Here is a 14686-nt window from a genome sequence, read left to right on the forward strand (position 1 = left end):
TCGTCTCCATGGAGAAGTACTCAGCAACGAATCTTTGTAAATCTCACTAAGAACAGAATGTACAGCAGCCTTAAGCTGCAGACTTCCTGACTCCTACTGAGCATTTGTTAATAGGAAAAAACAAGCTAATACCTTTGCAGATGTAAGAAACAACACTTTTCATAGCTTTCATCATCCTGTCCTATTTGTAAAGATTACTTGCTAACAAAAAATACTTGTTTATAACTTAAGCCAAGGGCATTAATCTAGACATTCACCCTTGTGAGAATAAGAGAAAATATTTTAATTCTACGTGTAATACAATCATTTTTATAATCCACCCCAACCCAGCAGCTCAAGGTCAATGCATATCAACATTAAACTTGCTTTTGTTCACTATTTCTTCTCTTGTTATACTGTAATGTCTGTATTTCTTACAACTAAAAATACTTACGTATTTTAATATCTTTAACACATACAACAGTCATTGAAAAGACTCCTCCCACATTTAAAATACCCCTAAATACACACTACACAAAACTGCTTTACTACATACAACATGCAGTTTATATCATCAAATGTTTTATACAACTGCTACTAAGAACACAAATCGTTTTATTTACAGTTATTTCCACTTTTAGTGTCCTTCTAAACATTGACACAGTGGGGGTATGTGCTTTACAGTCCACCCACAGGTTTAACAAAGGCAACACAAGTTACTTTTTCTTGCAAAGCCATAGTTCATAAATGTGACTAATGCTTTACAGTTTCCCATTTATTCACTAATTTCATTCAATGTTGCTGGTCTTCTTCCTGTTCATTTCCTTCTCCCTACACCAGACAATGGCTCAAGTCCAAGGTACTCCTGATTCTTTCAATCAACTTCTGTGCTCTTTTCTTTCTCTCTCTCAAGCAATTTTCTTTTGAACATTGGAAAAGGTTTCACTGGCAAAGTCTATGAACTTTACTGTCAGAAGAGTGAGAAGCAGATTCTCCTTCTGTTTGTTGGCTTACTTTTTGTTAAATAAACTATTTTATTTCTTCCTTAGCCTGTTCTACATTAAAAATGATTTCATTCTCTAAGACAAAAATACTCTGAAGAGAGCCGGATACAGCAGTTTGAATCTTACATCTGCCTGTTAACATTCCTTGATTGCTGGGATATATTTGCTTCTCATCTATCTGGTGTACAGTGAATAATCATTTTCTCCAAACACTCTGCTGTCTTCAATGTTTAATACTTTACCCTTCTGCCACAGTTTTGTCAGGATCAACTCTTTCTGCTGATCTTTACTAATGTAGGTCTTGGCTGCTTTCTCATGGCCAGGTTTGGAGCATATACTCAATGTGCCCTTTCAATTAACAAATCCTGCTGTGGAACACCAGTCCAGTTGCTTGTTTAAGCTTTCATAAAATTAATGCAGTCTGTTCCTTCCAATTTCTATGGTACATGAAAAAATCCCAGGTTTTCTCTGAAGTCTATCTTCCAACTCCACTATTTTTTAAAACGTTTCTTCTTGAGAAGCGTCATATTCATGCAGAGTTGTCTTCATTTCAAGCTTTGATTTTTGCAGTTGTATCGGTTCTTCTGACTGCTACTTAAATCTTCTATTTTTTCCTCTAAATTACTGGAAGTATATCTTGAACCAAAGCTGAAGCTTGAACTGCTTTTTGCTGAACAACTGCAAAATCCTTCTCATACAGTGTTTTCTCTTCACTTTTTCTGGTCAATTTTCATTCAGGTTTTCAAAATTTCTTCTTTGCTGACATGCAGGCAGTGTACTTATTAGCCAATAACTGAATTTATCCCCCCCCCAAAAAAAATAAAAAACAACTGTTTAAACAGCACTCTATTTTCTCGGTTTAAGTTTTCACATTGGGAGAGCTGAAGTTACGCTCTTGACCAGTCTGTAGCTATCTTGGAAGTCCCACTAATGGATCAGGTTTTAACTCTCTTTCTCCAAAGCTTAGAGAAAAAAGCAATACTGCCTTTAGCTTACAGAGGTTTATGAGTAGTTTCTGCTCCTGAAAACACCACATCTCTTACAACAAGGTGCCAAGTGGGCCATATAACCCAGCAGAGAAGTATCCCACATGAAAACCTGCAACAGGATAAGTGTAAGGAAGTCTACCTCATAGACGGGTGGAAGTGGTCTAAAAGCCCAGGACATTTTAACATAGCCAGACACCAAATAGAGAGCTCTAGTTTCATGGTGATTCTGCAATGATACAATGGGTCACATTCATATGAAGAGAAAAAAAAGCATTAACCATTGTGCCAATTTTCAATATGATCTTTTGACTTTATTGTAATAAACTACATAGAAGGATGTATATTTAAATGAAGTGTCAACAGCTGTTCTGCTACTGGATTTTGAAGAGAACACAGATTGTTTATTGGTTGTTAACTAGTTTTGCCCCTTAGACACATATTGTTACTGCATACTTATGACAATAGTGAGTTTTATTGGTGTATGAATGAACTCCTATATTTTTATTGGTTGTTAACCTGATTCTAGAACTGTCATAATATGTAAAGGATGCTGTTTTTGGCATCTGATTGATTGTTCAGTCAATGTTTAGTAACAGAGATTGGTCAATTATATTTTTAAATTTCTATATAAGAAGATGGTTTACTAGGTTCTGAAATTGTCTGAAGAAGCAGTATTTTGTTGCCGTGGATGCACTAAACTTTTTATAATTTACATCAATAAATTTACATGGGGTGTTTAAGCCATGGTCGGAGCCTGGAATTTCTTTTCTCTCTGTTTGTTTGTGGGTGTATATGACCTTTGCTTGATCAGCAACTCTTTGGCCTTCATTCACACATTCATATGAAGCCAGTGAAAATGTTGGCCCCCAGCACGCCCAAGAAATTTAGCAGGACATGGTCTCATCCACATTAGATGTCTCATTGAGAATGTCAAGGCAATCATTTTTTCCTTGGGCAGAAAAGACCAGCAACATAGAGCATCACACACTACCACAACAAAGGTGATTTGCTTAACTGGAACTAGAGTTGACCCTTTCCAGTTTAAGGTGATTTTCAGTCTACAAACAGAGAAAATCCCATAGAAGTGTTTTTGCCAGGGAGTCATCTAATGAAAGAAACTAAAAAGAGAGTCTTCTTAATATGAGAACACCAGAAGGACATTTTCTAGCAAAGTTGCTGCCATCTCATCCAAAATCTAGGAAAAACTATGGAATCAGATAACAAGCAGAACAGCAGAACCCTTTATTGGAGCTGGCACTGACATAATAAAAACTGATGACCACTGTTTTAAGACTCCTAGACACTTGTGTACTAAAAGATGTCCATTATATCCAGCATACCATCTAGAATTCTTGAAGCAGCAGGACTGCATCTGCTTGGAGCATCATGTGTCAGACATTTATGCAAACAATGTGCTTGCTGAAGTCAGTAATCATACAATTTCTTTTTTTCTTTAGAATAAAATCAGGAATAGAATCTCCCTCTTCTTTCCAAAGGAGGAGGTGGCTCTATAGCTTTTTTAAGTACAGTTTGGAACTGTTCCAGAGTTTCTTGGAGACATAATGGGCTTGAGATGTTTTTGAGAAGACTCCATGAGCTCTAAGACATAACCTTTTAAGAAAAAAATCATAGACTCTGTAATGATACTCCAAACAGGGTCATCTTAAGAAAACTGGGCTTGATTGAGCAGTCCTGGCAGGCAGAACTACTATGAAACCTTATGAGAAACACGACGGGGAACCATGATGGAAGCAACAATACCGGTCAGATGGGTGATACACTGTGCTTGGAAGCTGCTTTTTGACTCTCTGCAGTTTGATCTTTTCTACAGCAAAAGAAAAAAGTAGCTATGACTTATCTTACAGACCTTCAATTGCAGATAATGATTGTGTTCTCCTTTGCCGCTTCTCAACAATGTTCTGAGAACTTTGATCAAAGAGGTCTTTCCCACAGAACAGAACATACAGAATGACCTGATATGAATCATCCTTAAAGGAAGAGAATTTGTGCCATGCCATCCAGTGCAAGTACATACCAATGTCTAATGCCCTGGTGATACCATTAGCACTATCAAAATTACACTGCACAACATAAAAGCTCACTGAAAAAGCTATATAAAGTGTTTTGCAAGGTATCCTCAATTCCATAGTCAATGAACTCTGATGGGAATAGGACACCTGAGAAGTAATTCACAGACTTAAATTCTTTGGTGAAAGAGAAGCATACTCTCTTCTTGCCCAGCTTGCTTACACACTTAGATGCTGGCAGGCAGGAATATTGCAAGTTGTGGCCTCTGTAGCCTATGTTGGGTCAAAGAGATCATATAGAATGGATGAAAAATAGCATTCTTAACTGTTTGAGGAATGGAATGACTGAAGGATCATCAACTTTTTTCATAAACTACTGGCTGTTCCTCTTCAATGAAGAAGGAAAAATAACTATAGGCCAGTTTAAAGAAGCTCACACACACTTTTCTCAGAGGAAAAGTTGTTTACGAGGTGTTAGAAGAAACAGGTTGTTATTACTCTCTACCAATACTGTACATATTGTACATATTATTACTTGGTAAAAGCCTTACAATACTGTGTTCTAACTGATGCTGATTGTTTATATTGTACATATTATATCTATGTATAGCATGTTTCTCAATTGTTATTTACATTCTTTCACTTTGTAACCAAAATTATGCCATTTATTTACTCTCTGTACTGTATGAAGCTTTTCTCCCCAGGACTCCACTGAAAAGGGACACCAGTCGGACTATCCTGGTAAACAAATATTAAATCAAATAAAATAAATCAAATATTTGCTCATCTCCAAGATAGTCACCTCAATCCACTCTGATTCCACTGATCAGGAAGACTAAAAGAAGGAGGAGACAGCCGCATCATGGAACTACAGAGTGAATGAACTGTGCCAAAAGGGGTTCCTGGAAGGAGATCCAGCTGTCACCCACTGTGTACAACCCCTCAAAGAAAGAAATGGTTAGCTTTTCACCAGCACTATATAGTCAAAAAGTTGGAGGCAGCCTGGAGTATTGACAAAGTTGATGGCAGAAAAAGTCCTAGTGCCTAGGAAAAAGTCCCATTAGTTTCTACACCCTGAATGACATCTAAAAGGTCTTCATTTATGGTGAGTACGTGTAACACTGATATGCATCAGTCTCCTGTTAACAATGTCTAAGAAATAATAATGAATACAAAGCTTTAACCAAATGCTTGCTCTGCAGATGTGTACATAGGAATGTAGACTCTTACTCCCATCTATAACTGCTGGAAAAAGGCATGTACAATTAGTAACAGGAAAACAGTGTACTCAGCATTCAAGACATTTTTTAACACACACACACATATATATATATATATATATATATATATATATATATATATATATATATATATATATAAAAACTCACCTCTTAAGCATCAGCGCTTGTGTTAATACTCGTTTCAAATCATCTGCCCCGGACTCCTTTAAGCCACTGAGGAAAGTATGAGTGCTCAATAGAACACTATTTGTTTTGCCACTTTCAGTTTGACAGGTAAGCTCACCATTATATAGTAGGAGAGGTTTGTGAGAAAATGGAAGTTTTGTTCCACCTGCTAGAATCACTTTGGACCCTGATAAAAAAAAAAGGATTCCACTAAGTCTCTATTATTCTGGGAGTACTGTGTCAGAATATATTCAAAGTTTATAAATGAAACATATACTACTAAGTTTCTTTCCAAGTAAACTTAAATAACATATACAACATATGCACTAAGAAAGAATACCTGTAAGCTTAAAACAGAATAACACTGTGCTGAAGTGCCTTTATAAGATTCATCTGTAATCTAGCCATCCAACAATGACATTTCTCCAAATTCTGACAAGGCCAAGCCAATAAAAAAAACATTTCTAAATTAAGATAACTTTGTTTTCTGCATGTTTTTTAAGAGGATACATGCTAGGGCTCTAATTATGCTGCTGTTCTGTCTGTGTCCATTTCTAGCTGATGTATAAGAAAAGGAAGCTAAAGGTAAAAATGTGTGTAATGCAAATGTATCACACTGGTAAAGGGACTGAAGAGACAAAGGCTCACTTAGTAGCCTGTTCTCACAGTAAGAAGGCAAGGAAAATAGGGTTATACAGATATAGCATGTAATCAGGAGGCAGAAGGAGTCGAGCTGGAGAGGTAGCAGATGTTATACAGAAAGAATGGGTAGCAGGTGGAAGGGGATTAATTCAAAATTTACAGAAGCAAAACAAAAACAAAAACATTACAGAAGCTGGTAAATGTTTAATATTCTGTCTTTTTAACAGGAAAGCTGGGGCAAATAGACCTAGTATTGCCTGCAACAACTTCTCTGGGAATGAGCACAGCATTCTTGCTAAGCAAGGGCACATTCCCTGTCCCCTCTCCCACAAGCAGCAAAAATGGCTCTCCATTGCCCTCTGTGGGGACCCCAACAAACCCACAGGACATAGCTAACTCCTAGGCCACAGTGACTGTAGGGACAACATCGGAGGGACCAGAGGAAAAAGATGGTTGTTCTGAGGAAAAAATTTTGGCCTCAGCAGAGCTGTGGCATATTACTTGCCTGTTGTGATGGCAAAGGCTGTTTTAGCTTTTTTTTTCTTCTTTTGGCTGGAAGTCTTCCATGACAAAAACTGCAAATCAACCAAGGCAGCTGATTCGAATGGGAGAAAAACCAAAGCCTGCAGAATGAAAGTAAGATCCCAAGGGGACATGATGTCCTTAACCGGAGGCCGAAGAAGAAAGGTACCTTTCAGAAAGGCCTTAGAAAGTTTAGCCAAAGCTAAGGAGGCCGAATTTTCACCCACATGGAAACTGGAAATCGCCGCCAATTGGACCTTAACAGTAGAGAAACTAGCTCCAGGATTAAAAATATCTGCCAAAAACATCCATAATTGTGGAGACTGGAGCTGTAAAGGGATCCAGGTAATGCTGAGAAGCCCAGATAAAAAAACATTTGCTAGAGCAGATCTTCCTTGTAGAAGTTATATAAGCCACAATCAGGATCTTTTTAACAGGAGAAGAAAGCCCGGGAGTCGTGGCCTTCATGGAAATTGCAGTAGCCAAGCCGTAAGCTTTAGGCTGACTAGATTCAGGTGAGGAACCTCTGATGGGTGCATAATCAGATCCGGGACCAGATCCAGAGTCCAGGGAGGACACACTATATGAGACCACAGAGTGGGTAACCAAACTTGACAAGGCCAGAAAGGGACAATGAGGATAACTGAACTCCCTAGCCACCGAGCTTTCTGAATGAACTTGGAAATAAGAGGAAGTGAAGAATACACATACAGTAGACCAGAGGGCAAGCCTGGACTAGAGCGTCTCTGAGGGACTTCGCCGGAAGAGGGATCAGAGTGAAATACTTGCTGTACTTCACGTTGGAAAGACAGGTGAAGAGATCGCAGCAAGGCAGACCCCACTTTAGAAAGATCTTGTCCGCTACTGATGGATTCAGATACCATTTGTAAGGCATCAGAATAGACCGTCTGAGCCTGTCCACCAGGATGTTCGACTTCCCTGGAATGTGTGTTGCTACCAGAAAATGGCAGGTGGAGATTGTCCACTCTGACAATCTCATGGCCTTGCTGCAAAAAGGATAGGACCTGATTCTCCCTGTTTGTTGATGTACCAGACCACAGACATACTGTTCATTTGTATGGCAACAGTCCCAGGAGGAAGAGAGTCATGGAGAGCCTGCAACGTTAAAAGCACTGCCCTACTCTCCAGGACATTGATAGGCAGACTGGCCTCCAGCTTGGACCGTCCTTCCCATGCAATGCACCACCCACCCAAGCAATGACACATATGTGGTCACAGTGGTCATGGGAGAGGGAAAAGCAAACAGCTGACCCAGAAGGAGGCCAGGGGATTGAAGCCACGAAAAAAGGGAGTCCATGCACACACAAGGCAGTCGAACAGGATGGGACAAGGGAAGGTCTAGGAAGGAGCTCTGAACCGTGAAGGTCCACTGCAGGACCCTCATATGAAGGTGCACAGTTGGAACAAGGGTGATCATGGCTACCATGGACCCAACACCCGAAGAACTAAGCTCACCGGGAGTAACTGGGCTTGAACAATGTCCTGTACATGAAAGCGGAGTGAAGACAGTCTGTCTGGAAGCATAAACAGCTTGCTTTGTGCAGTGTCTAGTCAAGCACCTATGAAATCCAACACCTGAAATGGTGTCAGCTGAGACTTGGTGAGATTTATGGTAATAACCAGGGATGGGGCTAGGAGACAGAAAATCCCTGGTCTGCATTAGCCAATGCCTGGAGGGAGCAGAGAGTAGCAAATTGTCCAGATAGGGAGAGACCTGAAATCCCTGCAGCTGCAGTTGAGCCACCACTACCACCATTACTGTGGTAAACACCCGGGGAGCACTGGTGAGTCCAAAGGGGAGTACTATGAACTGAAAATGATTGGCTCCCAGCAAGAAGTGAAGAAACTTCTGGGAGCACCTGTCCATCTTGATATGGTAGTATGTGTCCTGGAGATCCACTGAGCACATCCAGTTGTTCATCTGCAGGAAGGGCAGAATGGACTGAAGGGTGACCATCCAAAACTTTGTCTTGGCAAATGACAGGTTCAGAGTTGAAAGATCCAGAATGGGTTTTAAGTCCCCCATTTTCTTTGGCACCTAAAAGAACCTAGAATAAATCCCTGATACGGACTAGTCTGAGGGGACGGGTTGGATGACTCGTTTTGCGAGCAGCCTGGCAATTTCTACAGCTGCCTCCTCCCGTTGACCGGGTGAAATGTCTAGGAGGTGTTTGGGTGGAATGAGGGGATGAAGAAAGGGGACAGAGTAACCTCTGGCTATGATCTGCAGAACCCAACGATCATTTGCAATGGACTCCCAGGTGGTTGGGTGCAGAGTTAGCCGCCCCCCCCCCCCGACTGCCTCCAGAGATGAGCAGTCGGGCAATCCCTCATGACTGCTGAAAGGGTCTGTCTGTGAAAGCATCCTGAGACCCCTGGTTCTTTGGACCCCCCTCTGTCATGATGGCGACGCCTGTCGTATCCCCCTCTATCCCTTGGGGAAGATGTATCCTCAGCATCTTGGGGAGAGCCCTTAGGCTTCTGAAACTACAGCTTCTTAACCCCACATTGACTCCTTGAAACGATCTTTGTAGAGTGCAGAAGCAGATTCTGATGGCAGACAAGGTCTTCCCGTACTTCTCGCTCTGGGTTAACGTGTCACAAACCATTTTTCCAAACAAGGTGGAACCATTTTAGGGAGCGTTCATGAGACACCTTGAAGGGCTCCAAAAAGGCACAAAGTTAGAGCCAGGTGTGTTGCCTGATGGCTTCGCCAGTCCCCGCAGCCCTCAAGGCATCCTCGGTAGCATGTGAGAGAAGCCTCATGCACATATTCTAAATAGAGTGAGGGTGGCCATTCGGAAGGAGAAGACCTTCTGCTCCTCTACTGACATGGACCCTGGGGCAGGCTCAGCGACCTCCTTGACCAGGTCCCTCTGCAGTTTGATTACATGTGCCAAGTAATTCGGTGCATGTAAAGCAAAGGTGGCTGAAGTGTAGGCCTGCTTTCCAAACTGATCCACTGCCCAAGTCTCCCTGTCTGGAGAGTGGACCAAGAAGCTCTCCTGAGCCAGCTCCCTCTTAGTGGCCGCCGCAACCACCATGGCATCGACTGGGGACCCCTTGGACCAATGGAACTTGTCAGATGGGGAGCTAAGAACCTTGTCCTGGCACCTAGGGATGGGCTCAACCATGTCCAATTCCTTCCATGCCCTAGTGGAGATAAGATCCATTAAAGGATCTGCAGGGGGGGGATACCCTGGAGGTAGAAGGTCCTGTGGCAAATGTCTCCAGGAATACTGACTCATCAGGATTGGGCTTGAGGGTAGACCATCCACTGCGTTGGCAAAGGATCTCCATGATGGCCCCAAAGCAGACATCCTCCAGGGGTGATCGGGGGGAGCCCTCCCCTTCCTCCAAGTCGGCATCATCATTGAGAGACTCCAGCGAGGAGTCTAAGTGCCTCCTCTTGCCCGTACACTTTGGAGGGGGCTCCTTGGGGAGGACCCCAGGGAGGATTTGGAAGCTTTGGTTAGTTCCAGGATCAGAACCTCCTGGGGCAATCTGACAGCAGGCGTTCCTTGTGGGGGCAGGATGGAAGTCTCCGGCGCAGAAAGAGAGGGAGCCAGGGCAGAATCCAAGGACGAGAGTGTCAAGGGTCTTGAAGGAGCTAAAATGGACCATCTCCACCACCTCGAACACAGAGGGCGAGTGGACCCCCCAAAGGTAGAATGTCCACACTGCCCACGGTGCTGAGGGTGGAGCCGCAGCAGAGCCTCCTTCTGGTGCCGAAAACCTGAGGGTAAGGGACAACCCTGAAAGCCTCAAAGTCGATGCCATCCTGTCAGATCTGACACTGAGGCTACAGCTCAGAGTAGATCTGCTCCAGAAACATTGGAGCCGAACCATTCAAGGCAATGGTCAGGGTCGAGGTACCATGGACCATCGGCGCCGACCCCTCAACACCCGTGAACCTCGGACCCAAGGACTCCGAAACTTAAGGCTGGATCAGAGAACAGAGATAGGGAGGATGGCGGACTGTGTGTTCCTGGCCCCAGCAGGGAATGGAGCAGGCAAGACTCCCAGCTGAATCTGGGCCTGAAGGAATTTCATCATCATCCTGTCCACCTTGGCTTCGGAAAGACTCTGAGTGGACTGGACTGAAGAGGCCACCGACCTCAGCCTAAAAATTGTGCAGAGGAGATTTGGCGGTTGGGGACAGAGTCTGAGAGGTCTCCAGCTCTGGGGAGAAGCATAGAGACTGGAGCAGAATGGAACTCCAGCTCTGATCTGGGATGGACTTAGACTGGGGCTCAGCTGAGGAAGAGCGCTCTGGAGACTTCTTCCTAGGCCAATCCCGCTATTTAGTACGGGCCTTCTCTTCATCCCCGGACTTCGTAGTGGGAGGTTGGGTCCCAGAAGCCGGGCTGGATGAAGCAGAAGAAGCCTCTGCAAGAGGTGGGAGAATGCCCTTTAAAATAAGCTTGCTCCTCTTGTTGATCAAAGCGTGGGGGTTGAAGCCCGCGCAGATCGAACAGGAGGAATCGAAATGGGAAACTCCCAAACAGACAATGCACAGAGTGTGGGCATTGGAGGGTGGTAGCTTATGCTCACACTCTGTACACTACCTAAAGCCTGGCTTAGGGGTGTCAGCCATGGCAAAGGAAAGACCAAAGCACGTGCACACACACACACACACACACACACACACACACACACACACACACACACACACACACACACACACAAAGCATAGAAAAGAAAGATTTTTTTTTAATAGAGACCAACATTGAGATGCGAAAGGGGAAGGTAGGGGTTACAAGGATAGCTAACTAGAGAAAAGGAGAAGAATAAAGCTCAAAAAGCAACACTTATGAACTATGGAGCTTGAAGCAGTGGAAACCTGTGCTGTTCAAATAGAGTAGCAAATGAGATCTGAGGGGAGGAGGGAGAGTGGGGCATTATGGGTAGGGGAGGAGCTTGGACTTTGGCTCCAATGCTGGAGTATACGGCCGTGTTGGATCCGTGCCGGATCCGAGTCCCTCAGGTTGAACACCAAATGAAAACAACTTCAGATCTTTAGTTAAACAAAAAAGTAATGTGGATTTTTTTTCATAGAAGGCAACTTATCTTCCCAGCAATGGTTCAGAGATAAGCTGTCGCTCCTCAGAGAAGCACTCTACTAAGTGGCAGGAAAGCTCTGAAGGGCTTGGCACCTAAACCAGTCTTTTTAGTCAGCTCATCTTGATCTGACTAATGATTTGGATGCATGGAAAATGCCTTAAAGCTTTGGAAGTTGGTTGGTTGTTATATCCTATGCAGGATATAACTCATACATCTTAACCTACTGCAACAGTGATCAGTATGAAAAACATCTCTGGTTATCATAGGAAAGGATGGAAAGGCATGCAGGAACATTCCCATCCATGGGAATGAAAAGGCATCTGCCTTCCAGGCTAGCCTTCAAGGAGACCTGGAGCAGAATTTCTTTAACTGGTTTCACTGGAGGCAAACGGATCAACTCCTGGAAGATTCCCCGGGTTGTAGTTTCCATTTATAAGGGTTTGCTCTGGTCCTACTCAGCTCATCTGCCATAATGTTTTGCTCTTACATAATATATATAACCCAGAGGGAAAAACTGAACTGAGTTGCTAGATCCCTGCCTACCATAGCTATCCTGCAAAGGAGGTAGAATCATCTTCTTACTTGTTTATGTACCACTTCACTGTGGTGTTGTCTGTGATTAATAGAGGGCATAGAGTTTAAAGATGGTTCAAAGATCTAAGAGGATTTATTAGGACCATCTTTTCCTTGACATTTTAACTGGTCCTGTGTGTTCCAAAGATCCTGAGTTTTCATTCCCTTAGCCACAGATACCAAAGCAAAGTCAGAGGCACTTGTCAATGCAGAGTGAATGGGGCTAGTAGGGAGAAGGGAAAACCTGCATTTAGAAACAACTAATTTACCTACCAAATGGAATTTGAAATGATACAGGGTGCTAGTTTTGAGTCCGCACGGACTTGACAAACCATTGAATCTTTCTCATATGAAGTCTGGCTAAGGGAATCATGAGAATAATTGAGGCCATCACACTTAGAATCCTGAGATATTCTTTCATAGATGCAAGAATTTGGTTTGAAAATATCAGAAATTGTTCCTTGCAACTCTATTTTGATTAGAGAAAGAAATACCATTATAAGTGATGTATCTAAAAGACAACCTAGAAATATTATCTTGTGAGAAGGAAAGAGAACATTTTTTTCTGTTTACCTGAACCCCAAGGCTAAGAAGTAGCTTTACTACCCAAGCCAAAGATTCTTGACAAGCTCACGAAATCTGCAAAAAAAGCAGTCATCTAACTAAAGGCAACTGTGAACGCCCTGTGACTTTGCAATGGGTTATTACATGCACCAGACATTTTGTAACACTCCTGGGGTTGTATACAACCCAAAAAGCAATACAGAAAACTGAGAATGCAAACCAGATACAGAGAGTTGTAAAAGAAAACCCTGAAATTACTGCTGACTGGCATGTGATGGTAAGCATCTTTTAAATCCAAACATGCCAGAAAACTGGATGGCAGAATACAAGGTAACAGGGACTCTATTTATTTATTTTATTTAACATTTGTTTACAGGGAAAGTTCAACTTGGAACGTGCCAATTTTCAGCGAAGTCCAAGGGAGAAATCCTCCAGATGCATGTCTTCATAATGTGGAAGGAATCCCACATGAGTGCAGGGAGGACATGCAGACTCAGCACAAAAGGCACCCCAGACAAGAATCGAACCAAAGAACCTCTTGCTGTGAGGCGACAATGTTAACCGCAGCACCACTGCGCCGTCAAGAAAAAGCATCTGATACCTAACACTGGGCAATACTGCATAGACCACAAGGTTCAGGGATCTTTGAAGAGATTATTACAACACATGCAAGGACGATGGAGAAGATAAGAGTAGTTCTTAGCATGAAAAGGTATCAGACCCACCAGAAGTAATCAGAATACATGAGAAAGAGGTGGGAAAGAGCAATAGAGTAAAATATATCAAGAAAGAACTGGACCTTTCATTGTTTACATCAATCAATTATTACATCAATGGCAACTGACAGCTGTGCAATTATGGGGAAATGGTAGGACAAACAACAATAAGTGGTGGTGTCATAAAGACAGTACACATTACGTTCACTTATTATGGGCATGTCAGAAAGTCAGGCCTTTGTGGCAAAAAGTTATAGACTCCATTCATGTCGTAGCTGAACAAATAAAGTTTTAGCTATTAGGAATTTGGACTGAGAATGCCTGTTTCTCTTTCTCTCTCTCTCTGTGTTTACCAGCCAAAATTTTGGATTAAGAATGTAACTTTTACTTTGATTTCTGTAATTTTCCAAGGCTGGAAGACTACTCCAGAGGACTAGACAACTGTGATGCACAGAATAAATTATGAATAACTACGGCCAAGTGCCAAATTAGGTATTGTAAAATGGAATCATTACTGGATTTTGTTTTTATATCTATTATAGATTAGGCATGCCTTTTTTCTTTGTGCTTTGTTTCACTTAAGAACTGTTTGAATATTTGATTGTAACCCATACAAGTTTCAATAAATTCTTTAATAAAACAAAAAAAAACATCTGATCCAGAAGAGGAGGGAGCAAGACAGTTTAACTGGTAGTTCCAATGTCAGCTGTAACCTTTTAGAATGATTCTCAAAACTCAACTGTCTGGTGCCATGACTGATAATGAAGACCTAAACACTTGGGTAGATTTACATGGTTGTGGGGGGGATCCAGAGGGGTTACATAGTCAGTCTGATTTTTTTTAGGTAGTCCTTGGTACTGAGGGTAGATTATCCTTTCTTCTCTTACTCTTCCTGTTACTGTTTTTTGAAATTTTGTTTGCTTGACCCTTGCTGTGTACACTTGATCTGCATTTGGAAAGAAAAAAATGAATTAGAAGAAAAGCATTTGTTATATTTGGGAGAGAAAGGCTGAGAAATCTGGGTAACCTCCTAAATTATTTATTTACGGCAGATACTATCCTTTCCCTGGAAAAGACTTCCCATCTTTGTGAAGCATAGTTCTTCCCAAACCCAGTTCAAGAGTAACTTAGACCAGTGGATGACAGAAATGTATTCATGGTCTGGCAGCTCTGTCTCTA

At 42.3% G+C, this 14686-nt stretch overlaps 1 protein-coding gene across 1 annotated transcript in view; it reads right to left on the bottom strand.

Annotated features, from left to right (window-relative positions):
- Positions 1-14686, bottom strand: part of WDR19 (WD repeat domain 19) — a 3663919-nt gene that overhangs the window by 2401565 nt on the left and 1247668 nt on the right. Inside the window, exon 17 of the mRNA XM_044062937.1 lies at positions 5388-5592. Coding sequence (XP_043918872.1) covers positions 5388-5592 — 205 coding nt within the window. The remainder of the gene's footprint in view (positions 1-5387; positions 5593-14686) is intronic.

This window comes from Protopterus annectens, chromosome 2.part1 (genome assembly GCF_019279795.1).
Source record: "Protopterus annectens isolate FY-2018-M chromosome 2.part1, PAN1.0, whole genome shotgun sequence".
Classification (NCBI taxonomy): domain Eukaryota; kingdom Metazoa; phylum Chordata; order Ceratodontiformes; family Protopteridae; genus Protopterus; species Protopterus annectens.